Source organism: Lichenostomus cassidix, chromosome Z (genome assembly GCF_008360975.1).
Source record: "Lichenostomus cassidix isolate B80296 chromosome Z, HeHo_3.0, whole genome shotgun sequence".
Classification (NCBI taxonomy): domain Eukaryota; kingdom Metazoa; phylum Chordata; class Aves; order Passeriformes; family Meliphagidae; genus Lichenostomus; species Lichenostomus cassidix.
The window spans coordinates 23600052-23618922 of NC_139511.1; the positions used below are offsets into that span (position 1 = coordinate 23600052).

General features: G+C 35.6%; 1 protein-coding gene across 3 annotated transcripts in view; it reads left to right on the forward strand.

Annotated features, from left to right (window-relative positions):
- The window catches only part of SHOC1 (shortage in chiasmata 1), a 46715-nt gene that overhangs the window by 7184 nt on the left and 20660 nt on the right, over positions 1 to 18871 (forward strand). For 2 of the 3 annotated variants that reach the window (XM_085042505.1, XM_085042506.1), the window contains exons 5-15: positions 881 to 1043; positions 2908 to 3010; positions 3706 to 3862; positions 5142 to 5249; positions 8639 to 8768; positions 9586 to 9680; positions 10665 to 10907; positions 12034 to 12480; positions 14573 to 14698; positions 16094 to 16270; positions 18578 to 18685. In XM_085042505.1, the coding sequence (XP_084898631.1) occupies positions 881 to 1043; positions 2908 to 3010; positions 3706 to 3862; positions 5142 to 5249; positions 8639 to 8768; positions 9586 to 9680; positions 10665 to 10907; positions 12034 to 12480; positions 14573 to 14698; positions 16094 to 16270; positions 18578 to 18685 (1857 nt within the window). The remainder of the gene's footprint in view (positions 1 to 880; positions 1044 to 2907; positions 3011 to 3705; positions 3863 to 5141; positions 5250 to 8638; positions 8769 to 9585; positions 9681 to 10664; positions 10908 to 12033; positions 12481 to 14572; positions 14699 to 16093; positions 16271 to 18577; positions 18686 to 18871) is intronic. The other variant, XM_085042507.1, reaches the window with a different exon arrangement.

Sequence of the window (18871 nt, forward strand, 5' to 3'; positions counted from 1 at the left end):
TTATAGGCCCCCTCTAAGTACTGAGCAGCCACAGTAAGGTTTCCCTGGTGCCATCTCTTCTCCAGGCTGAACATAGCCAGTTCTCTCAGCCTTTTCTCACAGGAAAGGTGTTCCTTTCTTCTCATCAGTTTTGTGATTTCTCCTCTGGACCTTCTCCAAGAGGTCCATATCTTTTTTCTACTGTGGACCCCACAGCTGGATGCAGTGCTCCAGGTGGGTCTCACCAGAGCAGAGCAGAGGGGCAGAATCCCCTCCCTTCCCTGCTGCCCACGCTGCTCTGGATGCAGCCCAGGGCACATTTGGCTTTCTGGGCTGTGAGTGCACATGGCTGGGTCATGTCCAGCCTCCCACCCACCAGCACCCCAAGTCCTTCTCTCAGTCCGTTCATCCCCCAGCCTGTGTTGATGCAATACTGTCATCTTTCTTGAAATCATAGTAATTTATAACTTTTTTGGTAATTTTTTTCCTTCAGAATTAGGGAATCTGTGTTTAGGTTTAAACATGTATGGAGAGACTGCCTCATTTTTACATTTAAAATTGCACTTAACTAAGTTTCTTGGCCAGAATCTACCTCAGAAGTTCCTTTATCATACTTGAAAATGCAAACAAAGAAATTTAAAAAAAACCCTTTTGTTTTTAACAGGCATTATGTACGAAAAAATAAATAGCAAAAGAAAACTAGTGCTTATCATGTGAACCAGGGAAGCCTAGACTTCATTGCACTTTAAATATTTTAAGATTTTTAAGCTTTAAGTAAAAAGCAGTTATATTTTGCTGACATTTATAGTATTCCAACAGTTGCTCAACAATTCTCTTTATTCTGATAATTCTTACTATGTGTATCTTGTTTTATAATGTGTTTTGTCTTATTTTTTGTCAGACTTGTGTTTGGAAGAAGAATTTGTTTTTATTGATAATCTTGAAAATTTTCGTAAAAAACTGCCAACTTTATCTATACTTCTGAGCAGACTACAGTATTTTTTTGTGAAAGATCCCCTTTTAGATTCTGATGGACAGATTTTAAGAGCAGAGAATATCTTCAGGTATCTACAAATTGCTATATAATATTAAACATAAAAAGTAATCTGTGTATCATGCCATTAACATTTTAATATTTGTTGTATTTTACCTTTGTAGCTAGTTTGTATTTGCAACAGATAAAGACTTCAGCTTTTCTTTTTACTTTGGAAAAATGGATAGGGTGAAATTTATTTGCATTTAGAAATCCAGATTAATGAAATTATGTCATTTTTATATTCTGTAGGTGTGATATGTAGTCAGGATATTAGTTCTGGAATACTGAAAAAAGGTACATCTTGAAGGGATTTTGTCTTCCCTCAAACTGACTGATTCCCTATCATGAAAGTATCACTAAATTTAATAGGGCTAGGATTTTACACATGCCTCCATATTCCTTTTTTCTCTCCTCTCAGATATGCTGTCAGTAAATCTATGCTCTTATCCTTTTGAATTGTATTTCTTCAAGTTTAAATATTAATTATTCTTACAGTTTTAATCAGTTTTCTATTGCTAGGTTGATTAAATTTAATTGAGTTATATCCAATATCATGAATTTGAACACACTGGTATGTTAAAACCAGTGTTTTATGTGTTTAGGTTGTATCAAAAATGAGCCTAGAATTTTGTAAATAACTCATTGTGTAGATACATTCATAAAGTCTGGCTAAATCTTGTGCTGATTTACTTAATGTCTGGACAACTTCCTTTGCACTTGGAAGGTTTGCATGATTCACAAGCAAGGTAAAGCAGATTTTAAATGAACTAACTGTACCCATATAGTGGAAGAACAGGAAGGAGTGGGGCTGTTTTCCTGTTCCTTCGAACATGAGCCCCAGTCTCTCAGTGACTCTTGGATATAAGACTGTACGAATACTGTAAATATCCAATGAAGATAACGTGATCCAAATTCTACAATGACTTTCAGAAATACCAGTAGTAGGAAAAGCTAGTGTGAAGCTTTACAGAAATAGCTCTGACCTCCTAATCTGTGGTTGACCGGCAGAACCATGAACCTGTCCAAAGTGGGAGTCCAGATCTCCTAGTGCAGCACACAGGGAAATGCATTTAGAGAAAGAGACTCAATTAGACAGATTTCTACTTAAGTCAAAATTCATTAACATCCCAAAACTGGACATGGAAAAATTTGTACTCTTCAGTCTAAAGCATTCTTCCAAGAAAATAGTGATGTCAGGAACTGATGAGGAAGGTATCCCCCTAAAAAGTCACAGACTTAGTGCCTGTAATTGGCACAAGGGGCAAGCCTGATGAAGGGTTCTACTTGACAAATCTTCATCCCTGCGCTGCTTGTGTCCTTGCTTTACGAGGCAAGTAATAGCCTCATTCCTGAGTTTTTCTTGCAAGAATTTGAAGTTTTTCAGTTAAACCAGGGAACATACTTTTAGTTTTCACTTTAACTAATAATGAGCACACTCTGCCTTCTTTAGTGCTGAATTTTTCCTGAAAATAGAAACTAAAAGTAACAAAAGAGAAATAAGGTAAATATAAATATAAGAGGATTTTATGTATAGTAAAAAAATTTGACTTGAAAGAAAATTAGAAACTTGAAAGAGAAGCACTTTTACATGAGTGGACTTATGTGTAGAGAGGTTAAAGAATTATAAAGTGAGGGGTTTTTTCTGTAATTTTTTAAGGCAGGTCTCAATATTAAGTGGTTCTTCTCTGCATATAATGCATTACTTCTTGACAAGTTTTTAGTTAATTACACAGATCAGTACAGCATCACTTGGAATTGCCTTTTTAGAAAAGGCACAGATTTAGAAAGACTTTTGCCACGTATATGGCTATCAAAACTATTGTTACAAGTTTCAGTCTTAGACATGAAGTAATACAAAGAAGTCACTTACTTTCTTTTATGATCTTTGAAAGAGAATGTTTGACTTTCCAAAGTGAAATGAAGATGGAAGAGAATCAAAATCAATTGCAAGAGATTAAAGAGAATTTCTGTGCTATGGCTATAAAAGACGAAGAGGTATCGTCCTATTGTTTCATACTGTATATTATCTTAGTGGTTGTTCTACACGTTATACGTGTTTATTCACCTGCAAGTCATCTAAATTAATTCTTTTCATGTTTGCCAAATATTTGGAAGTTTCATGTTTCCATGATTAGAAAACACTGGTATCATTTGTGATTTTTTGATTCTTAGATGCTGTTGTTAGGAATCTCCACTCTGACCGGCTGTTTCTCCTGGTACCTGATGCCTTTACAGTTTTATGTAGATACATGACACACTAGGAATAAAAATTAATCAGATCAGGAAACCATGACATGGCAAAGGGAAAGCTCCAAGAGATGTTCTGGGATTTGGGGGACCCGCTTGGCTGCTTTTTTTAAGAAGTTAAATCTACCTTTTGCTCCATTTTTCAAAATTCTAAAAACCAAAATTTTCAGTAAAATAAGTCAGAATTTTACTTGATTGGGAACTGTAAATTAGGATACTTTCTTTATGCTCCACTGACACAATCTGAAGTTCTATAACATTGTATTTTACCCTGTATTGAGCAAAACTTTGTGTATTCTGTGTAAATGTCAAGTGATTTCTCTCCTAAGAGTTCTTCAATTCATTTGGAATTAAGTTACTTCAAGATTTTGAAGAAGTTTTGACTGTACAGTGACATCAAAGGAAATTTACTGACCATTCTGTTGTGATTAATATTTTTTCAGTACTTCATGTTGCCTGTAGAGTTAGAATTCGACAAGCCCAACTATGGCAGATCTGATTGTGTTAAGATTCCATCATACTTGGAGCTGAAGGACATGTTAAATTTAGCTCCAGACACTGTAGATGATGAAGAACTTTGCAAACAAGTGATCAGAGCAGGTGAGGGTTGGTTTTCTTAAGTGCTTGATCTGATTTTCCTTTCAGTTTAACACATTTAACACAATCAAGCTCTTTTATATTGAATTTACTTACAAATTACATCACAGATTATCAAATGAGAATTCCTGTGGATGGAACTACGACCTGTGTTATACCCAAATTTTTGGTATTAAAAATGTCTCCTTAAGGGGTAGTAAACTACTTGCCATTTCATTTAGTCCAGGGTGGTGGTGTAATCTTGAACACAAACATAAAGAGCCATGGTCTGTGATATATAGTCAGCCATAACTATAATCGTTTGGTCTTGTGTTCTCTAATCTGTTTTTAAGTTTACTTTCAGAGGCATCCCTAAGAGGATTATATGCAGAACAGTCATACCATAAAAAATGCTTTTGTTGCATTGTAATTACGAACTCAAAAGCAGATTTCTGGGGAAAAAATGGTTAAGTATTCCATGGATAACAGGAATATTCTCAATGACAGCAGTAGTTTCTTTAAAGGAATTTTAGAAAAGTCACTAAATGCTTTTCTACTGCTGATAAATGTAGCTTTAATGGCAGTTGTCGGCTAATGGATTGATAAGTATAGCAGTATTTTGTTTAGTTAAAAAACATTGCCTGAGGGTTGTTTTTTTTCAAAGTAAAAATAAATCACCTTCCACTTTTTTGGTGGACTGGAAGCAGCTCAAAGAAGGAAGATTAATGCTTCTGAAGATGGAGGGTGTGTGTTGAATTCTGTGTCTGATAGGGCAGAAGTTTGAAGTAATCCAGTCTCTTACTGAAGATAGAAACAAAACTTTCAAAAGTGGATATTTGACTAAGACAGTTTCATGTGCATTCCTCTGGTACATGTGTGTGTGCCATGTTCCAAGCTGAATGATCCAACGTCTGTTGCAGAGATCTGAGGATTCTGTACATAAATGTCAATGTATTAGGGGTTTTTCTGTTCTGTTTTAATCCTTTTTTAGTAGCAAAAGAATCTACATACACATACTCCTAGTAAACTATATTTAGGCTACTTGATTATTCTGGAAATTGCTGTAGTCATAAGAACTTGGAATAATTCTGATAATAGCTATACAATACTGTGGGGGGTGGTTTCTGTCACTTAAGGGACGAGACTGAGCACTGGTCTAATCAGCTAAAGCATTTGGGGTTACTAAACCTGTGTGTAATTTTTCATAACAATATATCATGGAGATTCAATAAAAGATGGAAAACTCTGACAGGAAAAGTTAATAAATGGTTCATTTATGGCACTTTTTAAAATCTGTTTTCAGATCTCAAAGCAGAAATTACAAACAAAATAGAAATTTCCAAGTACTGTGCCATTCCACAAGAGGTTTGCTCCAGTGTTAGCACAAGTATGTTGGAATTCTGTGAGTCAGGTAGGAAGATCTGAATAAATCAAAAGGTGATATTTAAAATAAATTCTTCAAGTAGTTTTTACAATATTCTGTTTGTGGGAGAATATGTACCACATAGATAAGAATAATTGCTTTGTGTAATCTATTTTGTGCCCACATCATAAGGAGGTAGAAGTGCCATACTCCTTTCTAGATATTTATGGTTTAAACCGAAGCAACTTTACAGTTCCTTGGTGTTGCTATTGGCTGCAAGTGATGTCTCTAACTTTTACACTCGATTAGATTTTTAGACCTTTTTTGTCTATCAACTCAGCTACTGAGAGAGGGCAGATAAAAGTTAAGACAGATTGATTGAAACTGTGGAGTCAAAGAGCACAATTTAAAATTTTTTAAAGTCTTAAATGAGTGCTTTCAAAAGAGGGTGATGGAGAACAACTCAGATAGAAGTGCTGAGTTTGCAACTTCCAGAAATTCAAAACTCCTGTGCAGACATTCTGTTTTGGAAATGGTTCAATAATCATGTGTGATTGAGAAGTTAAGTCATGTAGCCGCCAGAGTTGTTTTCTACAGAAATAAACTCAATGTTTGCTAAATGTGCATTGAATCCTTGCTTCTCCTACACTGGGATCAGGAAATCATTTGTGCATATCCACCTTTAATAGACTGAAAGCCTAAGTCATGGTGTTTACACTGCCTGCCAATGCTGTGTAGCTTTGGTGTCTGACTAGTCAACCTAATCATCCAACCCTAATTAAAGTTTTTTTGGGTTCCAGGTGTAGCCTTTCAAAATAATGTATATTCGTTGCCAGTCCTACTGTATTCATTGCTTAATTCACTGTATTCACTGCTAAATTCACTAAATTCCCTGCTGGCTAAGAGAGGCAGAAGAATGGCTGTGATAGTGACCTTTTTCACCCTTCATTTAATGCAGAAGGGCCTGCACAAAGACTAACATTTAAAAATTACTGTGATTTGAGCAGAGTATCAATATATGATTACACGTGTACCTCTCACTGTAATGTATATCCTATCTATGAGAAGGCCTATCCATTATTGCATTGGACAGTAGCAGTATTATCCATCGGTGCTTGTTCACTTGATAGTTTTCCATGCAGCAGTTACTAAAATAGTCAAGAAATGCTGAGTTTTCTTCAGAACAAGACCATTCTTATTGTTTTAGTTTCAACATGTTTTCAACTGAGCTGACAGTTGTCTCCTGCAAGCTAATAGTATCATGCTTCAGATACTACATCCTAGTGAAATTTTGGTTGGAATAATCATATCAGCTCAAAGTGTCTGATATAAAAGCTCAATGCAAACATACCAAGTTCCACCAAGATATACTTATTTTCCATCTGGAGATTATTTGTCTAGCATGATGAACTGTAATCTGTCTAGTCAGCTGTCTGACTGTTCTTTCCTTCCAAAGTTTACAAGCAGGAGGGGCTTAAGTGCAGTAGATGTGGGCAGTTTGGGACTCTTCTGTATACAGTAACAACAAATTGTGAACTCTAGGATGTTGTCCATTCTTCTGCTGTAGAGGAGTAATCAAGCCATCTTGAATTGTCTTTTAAAGGAAATGGCTTGCCTGCCTCTTTATTACCAGTTGCTGTCTTAACTCTGCTGTTGAGTCAGACAAAATTATGTTGTTGGGACACAATCAGCTTCTATCTTCTTCTTTTTTTTTAGGATAGACTCAGATCTGTAGGATAGAGACTTATAAACCTATGCAAGCACTGCTAAGACACTGTTTGCTAACAGAAGTTTCTGTACTGGGTGTCCAATTTCAGCACCTGGCAGTCTTCTCCCTCTAATTAATATTGCTGTTTATGAGTTACCAGAAATTAAAGATGTCTGCTTGAACTCAGAGAGGAAGCATTCATAAAATAATGGCATTTTCTGAGAACATGTCAGTTTGCCTTTCTCTAGCCACTGGGTTTGTTTAAAAAAGGTGTTAAGATAGTTCTCTGAGTCAGCAATGTTCTGAAAAGGGGAATGTTACTCTGAGTGTATGCAGAGTTTAACTAATGTAGTTGATCAAAAAATTCCAGTCTCAAAGGCAAAAATAGCTAGACAAGAATGAATATGAATAATATTGCTCAAAGGGAAAGAATAGTTCTTTTTAGATAAGGCAGGTATTTTTGCTGTCCTGAGGTCAGCTCCTTTCCTGTTCTAAGTCCTAAAATTGTTTCTCTCCACAAAAACCAGTTTGTGAGCTGAAGTTCACAGAATTAAGTTCACTGACCTTTTTTTGTTCTAAGTGGGAAAGACGTTATACTGATTGGAAGTATGTTGCTTTCTTTTGTATCCACTTCTATTTCTTACTGATTTTTTTCTGCTTTTCTGATGTGTTTGTGTGTTCTCTGGCTTTCTGATACTGTCCCTTACCCTTCCTTCACTTTCTGCCTAACAGTTGGCTTGTTGGATCCTTCAGGAACAAGCTATGAGCAGCTGGACAGGTGACTGATTCATAGCCTGCTTTGTGCCAATTGACCAAGAAATGTGTGTATGAGGATTGCATCTGCCTACTGCCTGGTGGAATGAATAGGGAATTCATTACAAGTGTTTTACCTTGTGGGAGCACTGATTTATTCACCATTTTTCTGCCTTAGTTTTCATAGAATGTGGAACAACTGTGGTTTTTGGGATTTCTACTTTCTGGTCAGAGGAATGCCAGAAAGATGAATACCAGGGAAATCATGTAAACCACCAAAATCAATGAAGTTGCAAATTCCTATAAAATTTGAATAAAACTCAATGATCATTGATATGTTCACATTTAATATGACTGGCAAAAAAAAAAAAAAGAATGTTAAAAGTGACTTGCAGAGGAGTTTTAACATGCCAGGTTTGTTTTGTGTACTGCCTCAAAAAATAAACAACTGGTGTTATAATTAATTGCAGTGATCATCTCTAGAAATTTCAATGAGTATAAATTCTGCTTCAAAGAGTAATCTTGTGTTTAAAATCCTGACTGTTTCTGAAGTTCCTGAGGCCATTCTTACAGCCATTCTTATAGACTCTTACAGGCACCACAGTATTGTCTGTAGTTTCTCTCCCACCTGTTTAACTTCATTCATAGAGGAACTATCTAAGAAAACCAACAGGCATGAATATCAAAACCTCAGCCATGGTACCTGATAATTTAATTATAAAAATAGTCTTATATGTGAAGCATATGTAGCCAGAACTACACTAAAATATACATCGATATCCCCAAACTGTCAGGAAATTAGATGTGAAGTATTTGGGGTATATAACTTAGTGAATTATCCCATGAAAATATTTTGTATTTTAATCCAAAATTCCACTAGTATAAAATTCGTAAGCATTGCGTATTTCATTCACAAGTAGTTTTGTGATTTTGATTTTTTATTTTTGTTTTGGCTGGGGCTTTATGCAATTTCCAGCTGAATATATTCCATACCTGAAAGATGAAATGGAAGTGCCTTTAACTCCTCCATGCAGACAAAAAAGATCATGGGGTAATTTTCTGTGCAGAGGATTTCAAGAAGAACCTGTTTCTCTCTCTGGTAACAGGTAATGAAACCTTGGTAGTGAAAAATTCTGTCATAAATCCTATAAATTATTGATAAAATAACTTTAGTGTATTTATGAATTGGTGCTTACATTCTTTGAGCTGCATATATACATTGTGCTTTGCGTGGAAGAGTGAGGGAATGCATGGTCCATATCTGTGGTTTTCCAGGAGAGCTTGAAAAAGGAAATGACAGTTGCTTCTGTAGATTTCTTTCTCTGAGGGGATTTATTAGCCTGAAAATCCAACCTCCTTTTTACAGTAGACAACGGTAAATACTTAAAGTATTTAGCAAATATGTGTATGTGCATATGTGCATATTTATACCTGTGACAAGCACATATATTGCACAAGTATCACCTGCAATATGTCCAGAGGAAATATAGTAAGAATGTATTGTCTGTGTTTTGGGCATATCCTCCAACAGTAAATTTCAGGCCTTTTCATGCTGACATAGGATTAAGATTGCTTCATGTTTTCCTTTTCATCTTGTTTTCATCTAGCTTTTTTTGCCTTGCTGTCTTTCTAGCATATGCAGAAAAAATTTCAATTTCCCTTTGGGGTGGGAACTGCAGTCAAGACAGAATTCTCACTCAGTAGTGTTTTACTTTGTGACCCAGCCTTGATGTTCCCTCTCATTCTTTCCTGTTGTCCTCTGTATGGATGGGAAAAAGGATTTAATGAATGGATGAGTGAGTGAATGAACTGAAAATTTAAAGACTAAGTACATCTTTAAAAGATAGTTTTATATAAATCAAAATTCAACCAATGATTCTGCTAAACTTCACACCTGCAAGTCTTTTTTTATATTCTTCATAGTATTTTGATTGCGGAGCCCTCTAGGGAATTCTTAGAATGTTTGGTATGGCAATCAGAGAAGTATCGGGATAATATGAACTCTCTTTTGCTTATCGGTAAGGATTTCTAGTTGATGATCAATTTCTAATTGATGTTTGCAAGTTTCATGTACATGGGGAATATAGCAGAAAAGATAATATTGTATTACAGAGCACATGTTTTGAGCCATTGAAGTTTATCCAGTTAGTGTAACCCTCTGAAATTTACATTATGTGATTATTTAGTACATATAAAAAGTTACAATATGGCAACATAGCAATTGTTATGTCATGTGTTCTTCTGTGGAGGTAATTTGAATTAAGAATTTTATTTTATTATGACAATGTTCACTACTATTATATACAATAACTAGTAACTGAAATTTGATAATCTGTTGGACTCTTTTCTGTGTGCTATTTCCCCTTACTTAATGTTTCAAAATATGTACCAGTCAATAGAAAAGTACTGTTAAATGGCAAATAATATTATAGATTCATATGAGTAGAAGAGAAGCAGAATACACAAAACCAAAATGAGCTGCAGGCTATTCATGAAAGCACTATTCTTTCATTTAATTTTTTTTGCCTTCATTTTACAAGTCTCAGGAGTAAGTTATGTACATTGACTTGATATGTTGTCCAATTCATTTGTACATTGATTTATAGTTGAAAACAATGTATGGTATGCTCATTACTATTTTAGTTAACTCTTTTTCATGCAAGAATTATGATAAATCTTTGTAACTATGACAATAACACACAGATAATGAACAAGATAATTTGTAACTTTAGTAATGCAGCTGCACATCATTTGATCTGAGAAAAATTTGCGTCCCCACTCCCTTTAGTCATAGAACTCAGAAACAGCACACTTGCTGTGATAATGCTAACTGCTTTGCTCTTAAATCTATTGATGGACACAGAGCAGTAAAGGGAAGTATGAATAATAGATATATATATATATAGCAGGTCACCGGTACTTGGGAGCTTTCATTTTGAAAAGGACATTCTGTTTTCTTCTAGATTATTAATATTATATGTTAATTTCTGGTCCTTTTGCAGAGCATCTGTCTGCTAACCTTGTGCATCAGCGTCATTCATTGACAGAACTACAGAAAAAGCTACCAGTTGAGGTCGAACAACCAATGCTTAGCTCGCTAGAGGGGGGCTGGTGGCTTCATATGGGTTTGAATCCAGCAGCCGTAGAAGTTTTGGAACAATTAAATACAAATGACAGTAATGCAAACAGTCTGCTTCCTACAGAAATGGAAACATTCACACGATTTACATCATATCAATTAGAAAGTAAGTATCTTCTTTTTTAAAAAAAGTAATAGAAAGGCAAAGATAGGTACTTTAACACAGAATTATGCCAGGACTTACATATCTCCAAGCACAGAGGAAATTAAGTATTTCTTAAAAATAAAATGTTTTGTAGCAAAATGAAGGAATGGCATTACTGCAATTAAGGTGTACTTTCACTATCTTGGAACAAATTGTAGGGACAAAATTGTTTAACTACAGAAAGTTATCTATTCTGGTACTGTGCGGATGAAGAGTAGCCTCTACCAGTCATACAATTTTTTAATAAAATAGTTTCATACGTGAGAATTTCTTCTCAAGAAGTAGTAGTTTTGCATTGGAATGTTCTAATATAGCAGATATTCACATAGTCCTACCTGCACCAGGTCAGTGGGGGGAGTATGTTACAGTGAAAATGCTTTTTTTTTGTGATGCTGTGGGGTTTGGGTTTTTTATGCAGATTATTTCAAATTTGAACCGCTCATAAATTCAGAATTTCTCAGGGACCATTTTGCATAATTATTATCAGACTTCAACAAAAAATGCAAGAAGTTATTTGGATTTTTTTCTATAACTATAGCCAGACTGCAAGGCACCAGTTGTGGTTGTAGAACTCCAAGGATTGACAGTAACATGATATATTGTGAAACAAATAGGCGCAGCTCATGCAAGATTTCCAATTAACTGCTTTTTACATTTTTGTGATAATTTAGCTACTGTGTTTCAGATGGCTGTCCATCTACAATGCAAAAAATTGCGGTTCTAAAGAAGCATATCTTTAGAGGGTGCTGTTTGTATTCTTCTTTTTTCCCTTGAAAAATCAAAAGGATGTTAATTTTTCTTCCTAATGAAATGTGTTGCATCCCTCTTCCTAGAAATCTAATGTAAGTACTACTTAGATGGTGAAAACTTCAAACAATAGCATGGCTTTCTGTGTCTCAATATTGTGCATTTTTACTTAGCACTAGTCAGAGTTTTCTAAAAGGGGGTCTAGTGATCTGAGAAGGTAGAAAGAAGAGGTTTAAGATACTGCCTTCTCTATAAACCATCCAAAGTCTTTAACTCCAATGAGGAGAAAGGAAAGAAAAAAAGTTTATGTTGCAGCAAAAAAAAAAATTTTATTTTTCAGGATGGCTTGAAGAGAAGAATTCTGTGCCAAACCAAGAGCTGCATTCTGCTGAAAGACATCAGTCAGAGAAAATAGTTAATCCTGACTTGTCACTGCAGACTCAAAGGCAGTGCTCTGCCATGAGTGCTATGTCATCTGTCAAGATTCACAGTACAAACACCTCTGTGGAAGAGCATACTGGAGGAAGCGTCAAAAAGATTAAGACAGAAGAAGCAATTTGTTTCTTAAAGCAGGAAAAGAAACTCCCCAAACGATCTGAATCAGACAGCAGTAAAGATGTGTCTTCTAAACGAGACAACTCATCCTGTAGTGAAAAGCCTGCATCAGTTGCACTTGTTTCTAAATGGGCCAATGATGATTCTGATCTGAACAATTTTATCATGATGAGATCTAAACATACAGTCACCCAAAGAGTGGAAAAATGTTTTGTAGATAGACCTGAAAAAGGTATGTGAACCAGTTTATTCTGCCATTTTTCCAGATTTAATTCTTCTCTATTTTACCAGTTAAAATAGATGCTAGTTCATCCTAGTAGATCTATGGATAAAAAATACTGTTTTAGGTAAATTGGCAACATTTTTGTGGTCTTAAGTATGGCTGAATTTTTAGCTGAGTATCTTACCTTTTGTTGGTTTCCTGAAGATATCTTAGAGGATTTTGGTTGGTTGGTTCATTTGCGGTGGGAGCTGTGCTCCTTTTTCGGGACAAGGGGTTTTTTGGTGTTGGAAGTGGTATTTCATAAAGTAAACGTTTGAGTTTGTTCCTATTCTGATGAACTCTAAATGGTACTTACTTCAGAAGATCTCTTTCCATCCATATGTTCTGAATTGGATTTCCTGGGCACTTTGGAGAAATAGTAATCAAATTCATTGCACTTACCAAATAGTAAATATCAGTACTCTCACTTCTGTAGAACCAACGTAGCCTAGACAATGAACAAGAGTTGTTCATTTGAGTGAGTTACCTTGATGCAAACCCTATCAAACAATGAAACAGAACAGGTATTAGGAAAACAGAAAAAATTTGGTGGGTCTCTTCTTATTGATGGCGGTGCTTAGGAAGGAATATAAGGCCATGGTGTTCAGCATTGCAGGAATACATAATAGCAGAGAAGAAAAAGATTCCTTTTTTTTTTTAAAGGAATATCTGGCATAAAGTAGCAGGTGACAGTGGCATTCTTCCAAATTCACTTTTCAGGGTAAAATTATGTGTAAAAAAGAACATTTTAATTTTTTTTTTTTTTTTGGACGTGTATGGCAGAATTTTGACAATAACTTCTATCCGTGATTTACTTAAATATCCCAGCATTTAAAAAAAAAATAGTCACATAAAAGCCTCAGCAATAATTTCTGTTTAATTGCAAGCTTATATAATCTTGTGGAAGTAGTTATTTCTTGATAAAATTCATTTGTTTCTGACATTGTCAGAGATGTATAAAACATTTCATGGCGTAAGAAAGCAGTAATCCAAATTTTACAAGTTAGAGACCGAGGTAGCTGAAGTTTTATGCTGCCATCTAGTGAGCTCCGGCCAGAACTGCATCTCCTAACGGGGAATCCGAGTCTATTGGAAGAGAAGCTGCGTCCCACTTGGGGAGGCTTGGGGAGGCTTAAGTAGGTTAAATGCAGGTTAGATTGTGTGTACAGGTAGACCCCAGTGTTGCAGATCAGTTATGCCTGATATATAGATGACACTTTGAAATGCGGGGGTCTGTGATAAGCCACGTCGATGTGGAAATTATATAAATCATTGCATACTTCTGCAATAATGAGAAGTTTTCATTAAGGGTCATTCTAAATCTAACTGAAAATTAGAAATGCCAGCGCTGTTTGTAGGCCTCTTCATTGTTTGTCTCTACTTAGTATTTAAAGATATAATTGTGTATAATGTTTAGTTTAGAAAATACACAGGAGGGAAGTAGTAGAAACAATTCAATGATCCAATTTTGAACCCCAGATAGAAATATTAACAAGTTGCAAAAGATGGGTAGAAGATGGGAGAAAAATTATTTGAAATATGCAATTCTTTTCCTCCTTTTTCTTTTCATTTGCAACTTCCATGTTCTTTCTGCATGCCTTACAGTATCTAACCTATTCTAGTCACACTCACTGAGGTATTCTTCATAGTTTGAGCTCATTATGGTCAGCAGCATGTTTTCTCTCATACCTGTTTTTACTCCATGTACAGGCATATAAGCTTTCACATGGAGCCATATTATAGAGTGGTGGTAGCACCACCTCCTTAATTTTCCCATGTCTGTACTTCTGCCCTTAGGAAGAGTGACCTGATTATGCCAGACTTCTTGGGCTGTGAAGGCAGACAGGGCCTAATATGGTTTTGTGTCTTGTGGGATTTTTTATACTGTATGAGCCCATGAAAACAATAAAGAATTAGTGAAGAGAAAACGTATGTGTCATAGAAACAACTTAATTTGAAAGTATTTTTGCATGTAGAGTCATTTATAGAATAATTTTCTTATTTGTTGAGCTGGCTTTGTGATATTTATATCTAAATATTCATTTGAGGTTTAATTATTTAGTGGTACAGCCTGAAGAGCAGCATATGTATGTTCACAAAGAGGATGATTCTGTTTGTGAGACTGTAAAAACAGAGGAAAAAATCCAAGAGAATGAAGACAGTATCACAGTCAATATTCAAGCATCAGGTATGCTATTTTTGGAACTGCTTTACCATCTCCCAGGTAATAAGTTACAGAAACAGAGGAAATGGCATCAGGCTCACCGGATGAGGTTTAGATTGGATATTGGGAAAAATTTCTTCATTTTAAGAGTGCTCTAGCATTGGAACTAGCTTCCCAGAGTAGTGGTGGACTCATCATCCCTGGAAGTGTTAAAAAATCTTGTGTATGTGGTGACATGGTTTAGTGATGAACATGGTGGTGCTGGGTTAACAGTTGAACTCAGTGATCTTAGCAATTCTATGGTAGATTTTATATTAAATAGTACTGCTGAGACAAATAAAGAAATTATTAGACTTAGTCTCTTCTCTTTGTGACTGCAAGTATTGTGAGTAGACAGATATCTATTTTGACAGAGAGGTGGGAGCAGGCTAGGGAGTTCCATCTTAAAACTAAAGCAAATTGCAGGCAAAGTAAAAACAGTAACTCAGACTTTGATTTATGTCAGGTATAAATGAGCAGGCATGAAATCTCTTTATGCCAATCAGTACCTTCCATTTATTATTCTGCACATTTTTGTCTGACACAGTAAATGAGAATTGGAGATGGAAGAGATCAGTAGTCATTTTGATAGGGAAGGTCTTTAATACAAGAAAATCAACTGTGGATTTCTGTCATGCATGACTGAGCCTTACCCCATGAACTCTGGCTGTTGTACAAGGCATTGTATCAAAGAATATAACTGACAACATTTTTCTCATGCAGTAGAAATGGTAGAGGAGAACCTAGAAAATATTTATCCAAGCTATTTTACAGCCTTAAATTAAAAATACCCAGTGCTAGGAAGTTGTAGGCCTAGCACAGCTCAGTTTTGTTTTCCATGAAAATGCATTTGCTCCAACCATGTGCTTAGTGGGATTTCCTGTCACAGAACCATTGAAAAAGCAGAGTAGTGTTTTCATCTCTTCTCATCTGAGATGGCATCTAGCTATAAGCTTATTTTTAGACTTTTTTTTTTCCTAATAAGTGTTAAGCAAGGCTCCTTTAATGCAACTGGGGGGAAAAATAATTAAGCTTTTCTGCAGTCAAAACAAAAATTAGCATTTTGAAAATGACTACAATGTAGGAGCTGGCAGTAGAACAATTGAATAGCAGAAGAATCTTAGTGTGAGTCACAGGAGCTGAAAAACCTAAATTCTCATCATGGAGTTTGATCATGTTAAGAAATGCATGGAACAATGTGGTTGCCTGCTGTGAGGATTTCTACCACTCAGGAGTCACTGCATCAAGCAACTTTATGTTGCAGGTTTCATGAGCAAGATAAAGTTGTTAATGTTTTGCTAGGTCTTTTGAATATTCATGTCCAGTAGTGGTATATGAAACCAAACTTTATTGTTATATTTTGTTCGTTGTGTTCTCCAGAAAGCCAATGCCAGGCATACTGCCTCTTGGAAGAAGCAGCCATTCCTGTACTAAAAGATTTGACACAAATGGGTGTACTTGCTTCTGTTACTTGGAGCTTTGACAGTGTTAAATTCGACCATACACGGTTTTTCTTAAAACAGCAAGAGAAAGTGATATGTGATAATTTTAAACAAGGTATGTCTTTTTTAAAAAGCTGTTCTTTTCTTCTTTAAAACTAATACAGATTTAACTGGTGACAAAGGGTTCAAGATGTTTTATAAATTAATGTAAAACTTCTAACAGTTAAACCACAATTGATTTCCTCTTTTATTTCAGAAATATCCCCTTGATGTTCACACTTCCATGGTGCCAAATACTATGCTCATGTTAGAAATTAGGAGGAAAAAAATCCATAATAATTTGGTTTCTTTCTGACTTCATGTGTCTCCTCTGTGGCATGTAAAAGCCCTATAAAAACAGAAAAATTAAAAGGAAAGTCAACAAAGTTGGTGACTCCTTACAAAGACTTTTGACTGTAAAGAGAGAGTCAGGAAAACTTCACAGCAAAATAGGGACTGTGGTGGAGGAACAGGTAGAAAGTTATTTGGCAGTTTGGGTTATTTTTTGGGTTGTACAGCTCGTGGTTGAGAACTAGTTGTAAGGATAACATGGTAGGCTGTCCACTAACTGCCAAGTTTCTATATTATGTCACAAATTATGCAATAAACTTCTGCTGTCTCAGCTTCATTACTTTCTGTGCTGCATGTATTTTTCTCAAAGAAAACATTAATGATCTGGAAACCACAAATGAGAAAGAAGGCAAACAAAAAGAAAGTATACTTGGCCCTGCAGAATGACAGCCTGTGACCTGTAGAATTACCATATTAAAATTGTCAGCAGCAGTGTTCTTTTAATGTGAAGAAGCTTTAAAAAAGTAAACACCATCTTCACAAATATGAGGGACAAACAAGGTATCTGTATCTGCATCAGCAAATCACAGAAAGGAAAACATTGGTGGGAAAAATGTACAGAGAATTACTAGTGCTTATCTCCATCGAGGAAAAATATATGAGTCTGCATTTCAATTCAAGATAATTTAAGAAAACTTATAACCTCTCCAATGCTATTGAAACTCCCTTTTTCTCCAAATAAAGAAGCAGAAGGAAATAAGAACTTTCTTGCTGGAAGGTCTATAGAAACAAGAAAATATCCCATTCATTCCTATTGAATGTTTCTCTATCTCTGTAGGAAGATTCCAAAATCTCCCTGATAACATACTTTTTTATTTCCTTCCTGGTTTTAAATAGTTTCACAATATCCAATCTTATTCCACTTTAGTCCATAGTATGCTGGTGTATTTGCTCCTTAATACTCCAGTGAACAAGGAAAATACTCACTTACTATGAAGGTAGTGATCTATTAGCAGATTATTATTCACATGCTGGTCTTTTCCGCATCAAATATCACCAAGTGCTCCAGTCTTTCATAATAAAATGGTTTCTTACTGTGTTACTTTGTTTCTAAACAACCTGTATTCCTCACTGAGTTTTTATTGTGACTGGTGTCAAGAGCTGGACATAGTCCTTCAGTTTCAGCATCATCACTAACAGAGATGAACTTTCTGTCTTTTGATGCAGAATAATTGCAAGATCTTTGTCTTTCATGATGTTTCTAGCTAAGTCTTCTGTATGATGTGTCCTTAAGTTGATTTTTCTTTCCCGAGTGCTTTGCTTGTCTTTTTTAATTAAAAGTTGTATTGATCCCAGTACACAGAACTACCTACTATTTTCCTCCTAGAATGCACCTTCAGCTGTAGTAATTTATTCTTTAATTATCTTCTGCAGCCATTTTTAGCATCTTTAGAAGTATGTGCTTTTATTATTAAGCACACTTACTCTGCAGTTGCATTTTCAAAAATTCCTGGTTTATGATAATGAACTACACCATTACCTGTGTGCAATTCCCAAAAATACCTTCTGTCTTCAGACTAGAAATTCCTTCATTTTCAATCAAGTCCTAGAATATATATCCAAAATGGATACACAATACAGGAAAGGAAGCCCATAAATTGTTTGATTTACATGGGTCTAAGAAGAAGCAAATGTCATCCAAATTTACCTTTTTGAAGGTGCAGATTCTCATCATGAGAGGTTAATTAGGTGTAGAGAATTGCCACACTAAAATCAGTAAAGCAACATGGTTTCAATGATATGCTCTGGGGAACTGTTGTCTCCTGCTCCAGCAGGCACCATCTCTCTGTACACACCTTTCAGAAATATTTCCCTGTGTGCCACTTGCTCAGGCAACATGGGAAACGTTATGCTATATCATGAGCTATTTGGCAAGACCACCAGATCAGAAGGTTAATCTTTGAATGTTATCTATGTTTAAGCGTGTTTAATGAAAATGCTTGCATAGCACGATCTTTTAATCTGATTACACATATATAATGTGAGTTCTGAAATTTTATACAGACTGCACCTCTGTCTTCTATTTGTAAAGGTAAAATAGATGAGAAGGAGATTATGCTGTTCAGGCATGCTGCTCTGGTACACCTGCTGGTGACAGTTCGAGATCTGCTACTAACATGTGGCTTGGACACAGCACTAGGTTTGTTTTCAGTACTGAATAATGATACCCAGAAACCCAAAGCTTTGTGTGTGTTCTGCAGACCATCCATCATGTTTGTAGCTGTGACTCTTTGCCATCAGGCTGTATGCTCAGTTCATGACTAATACACTGTTGTTTATGTTATTCTGTGGATTTGTAAGAAACATTTATACAAACTTCCACATA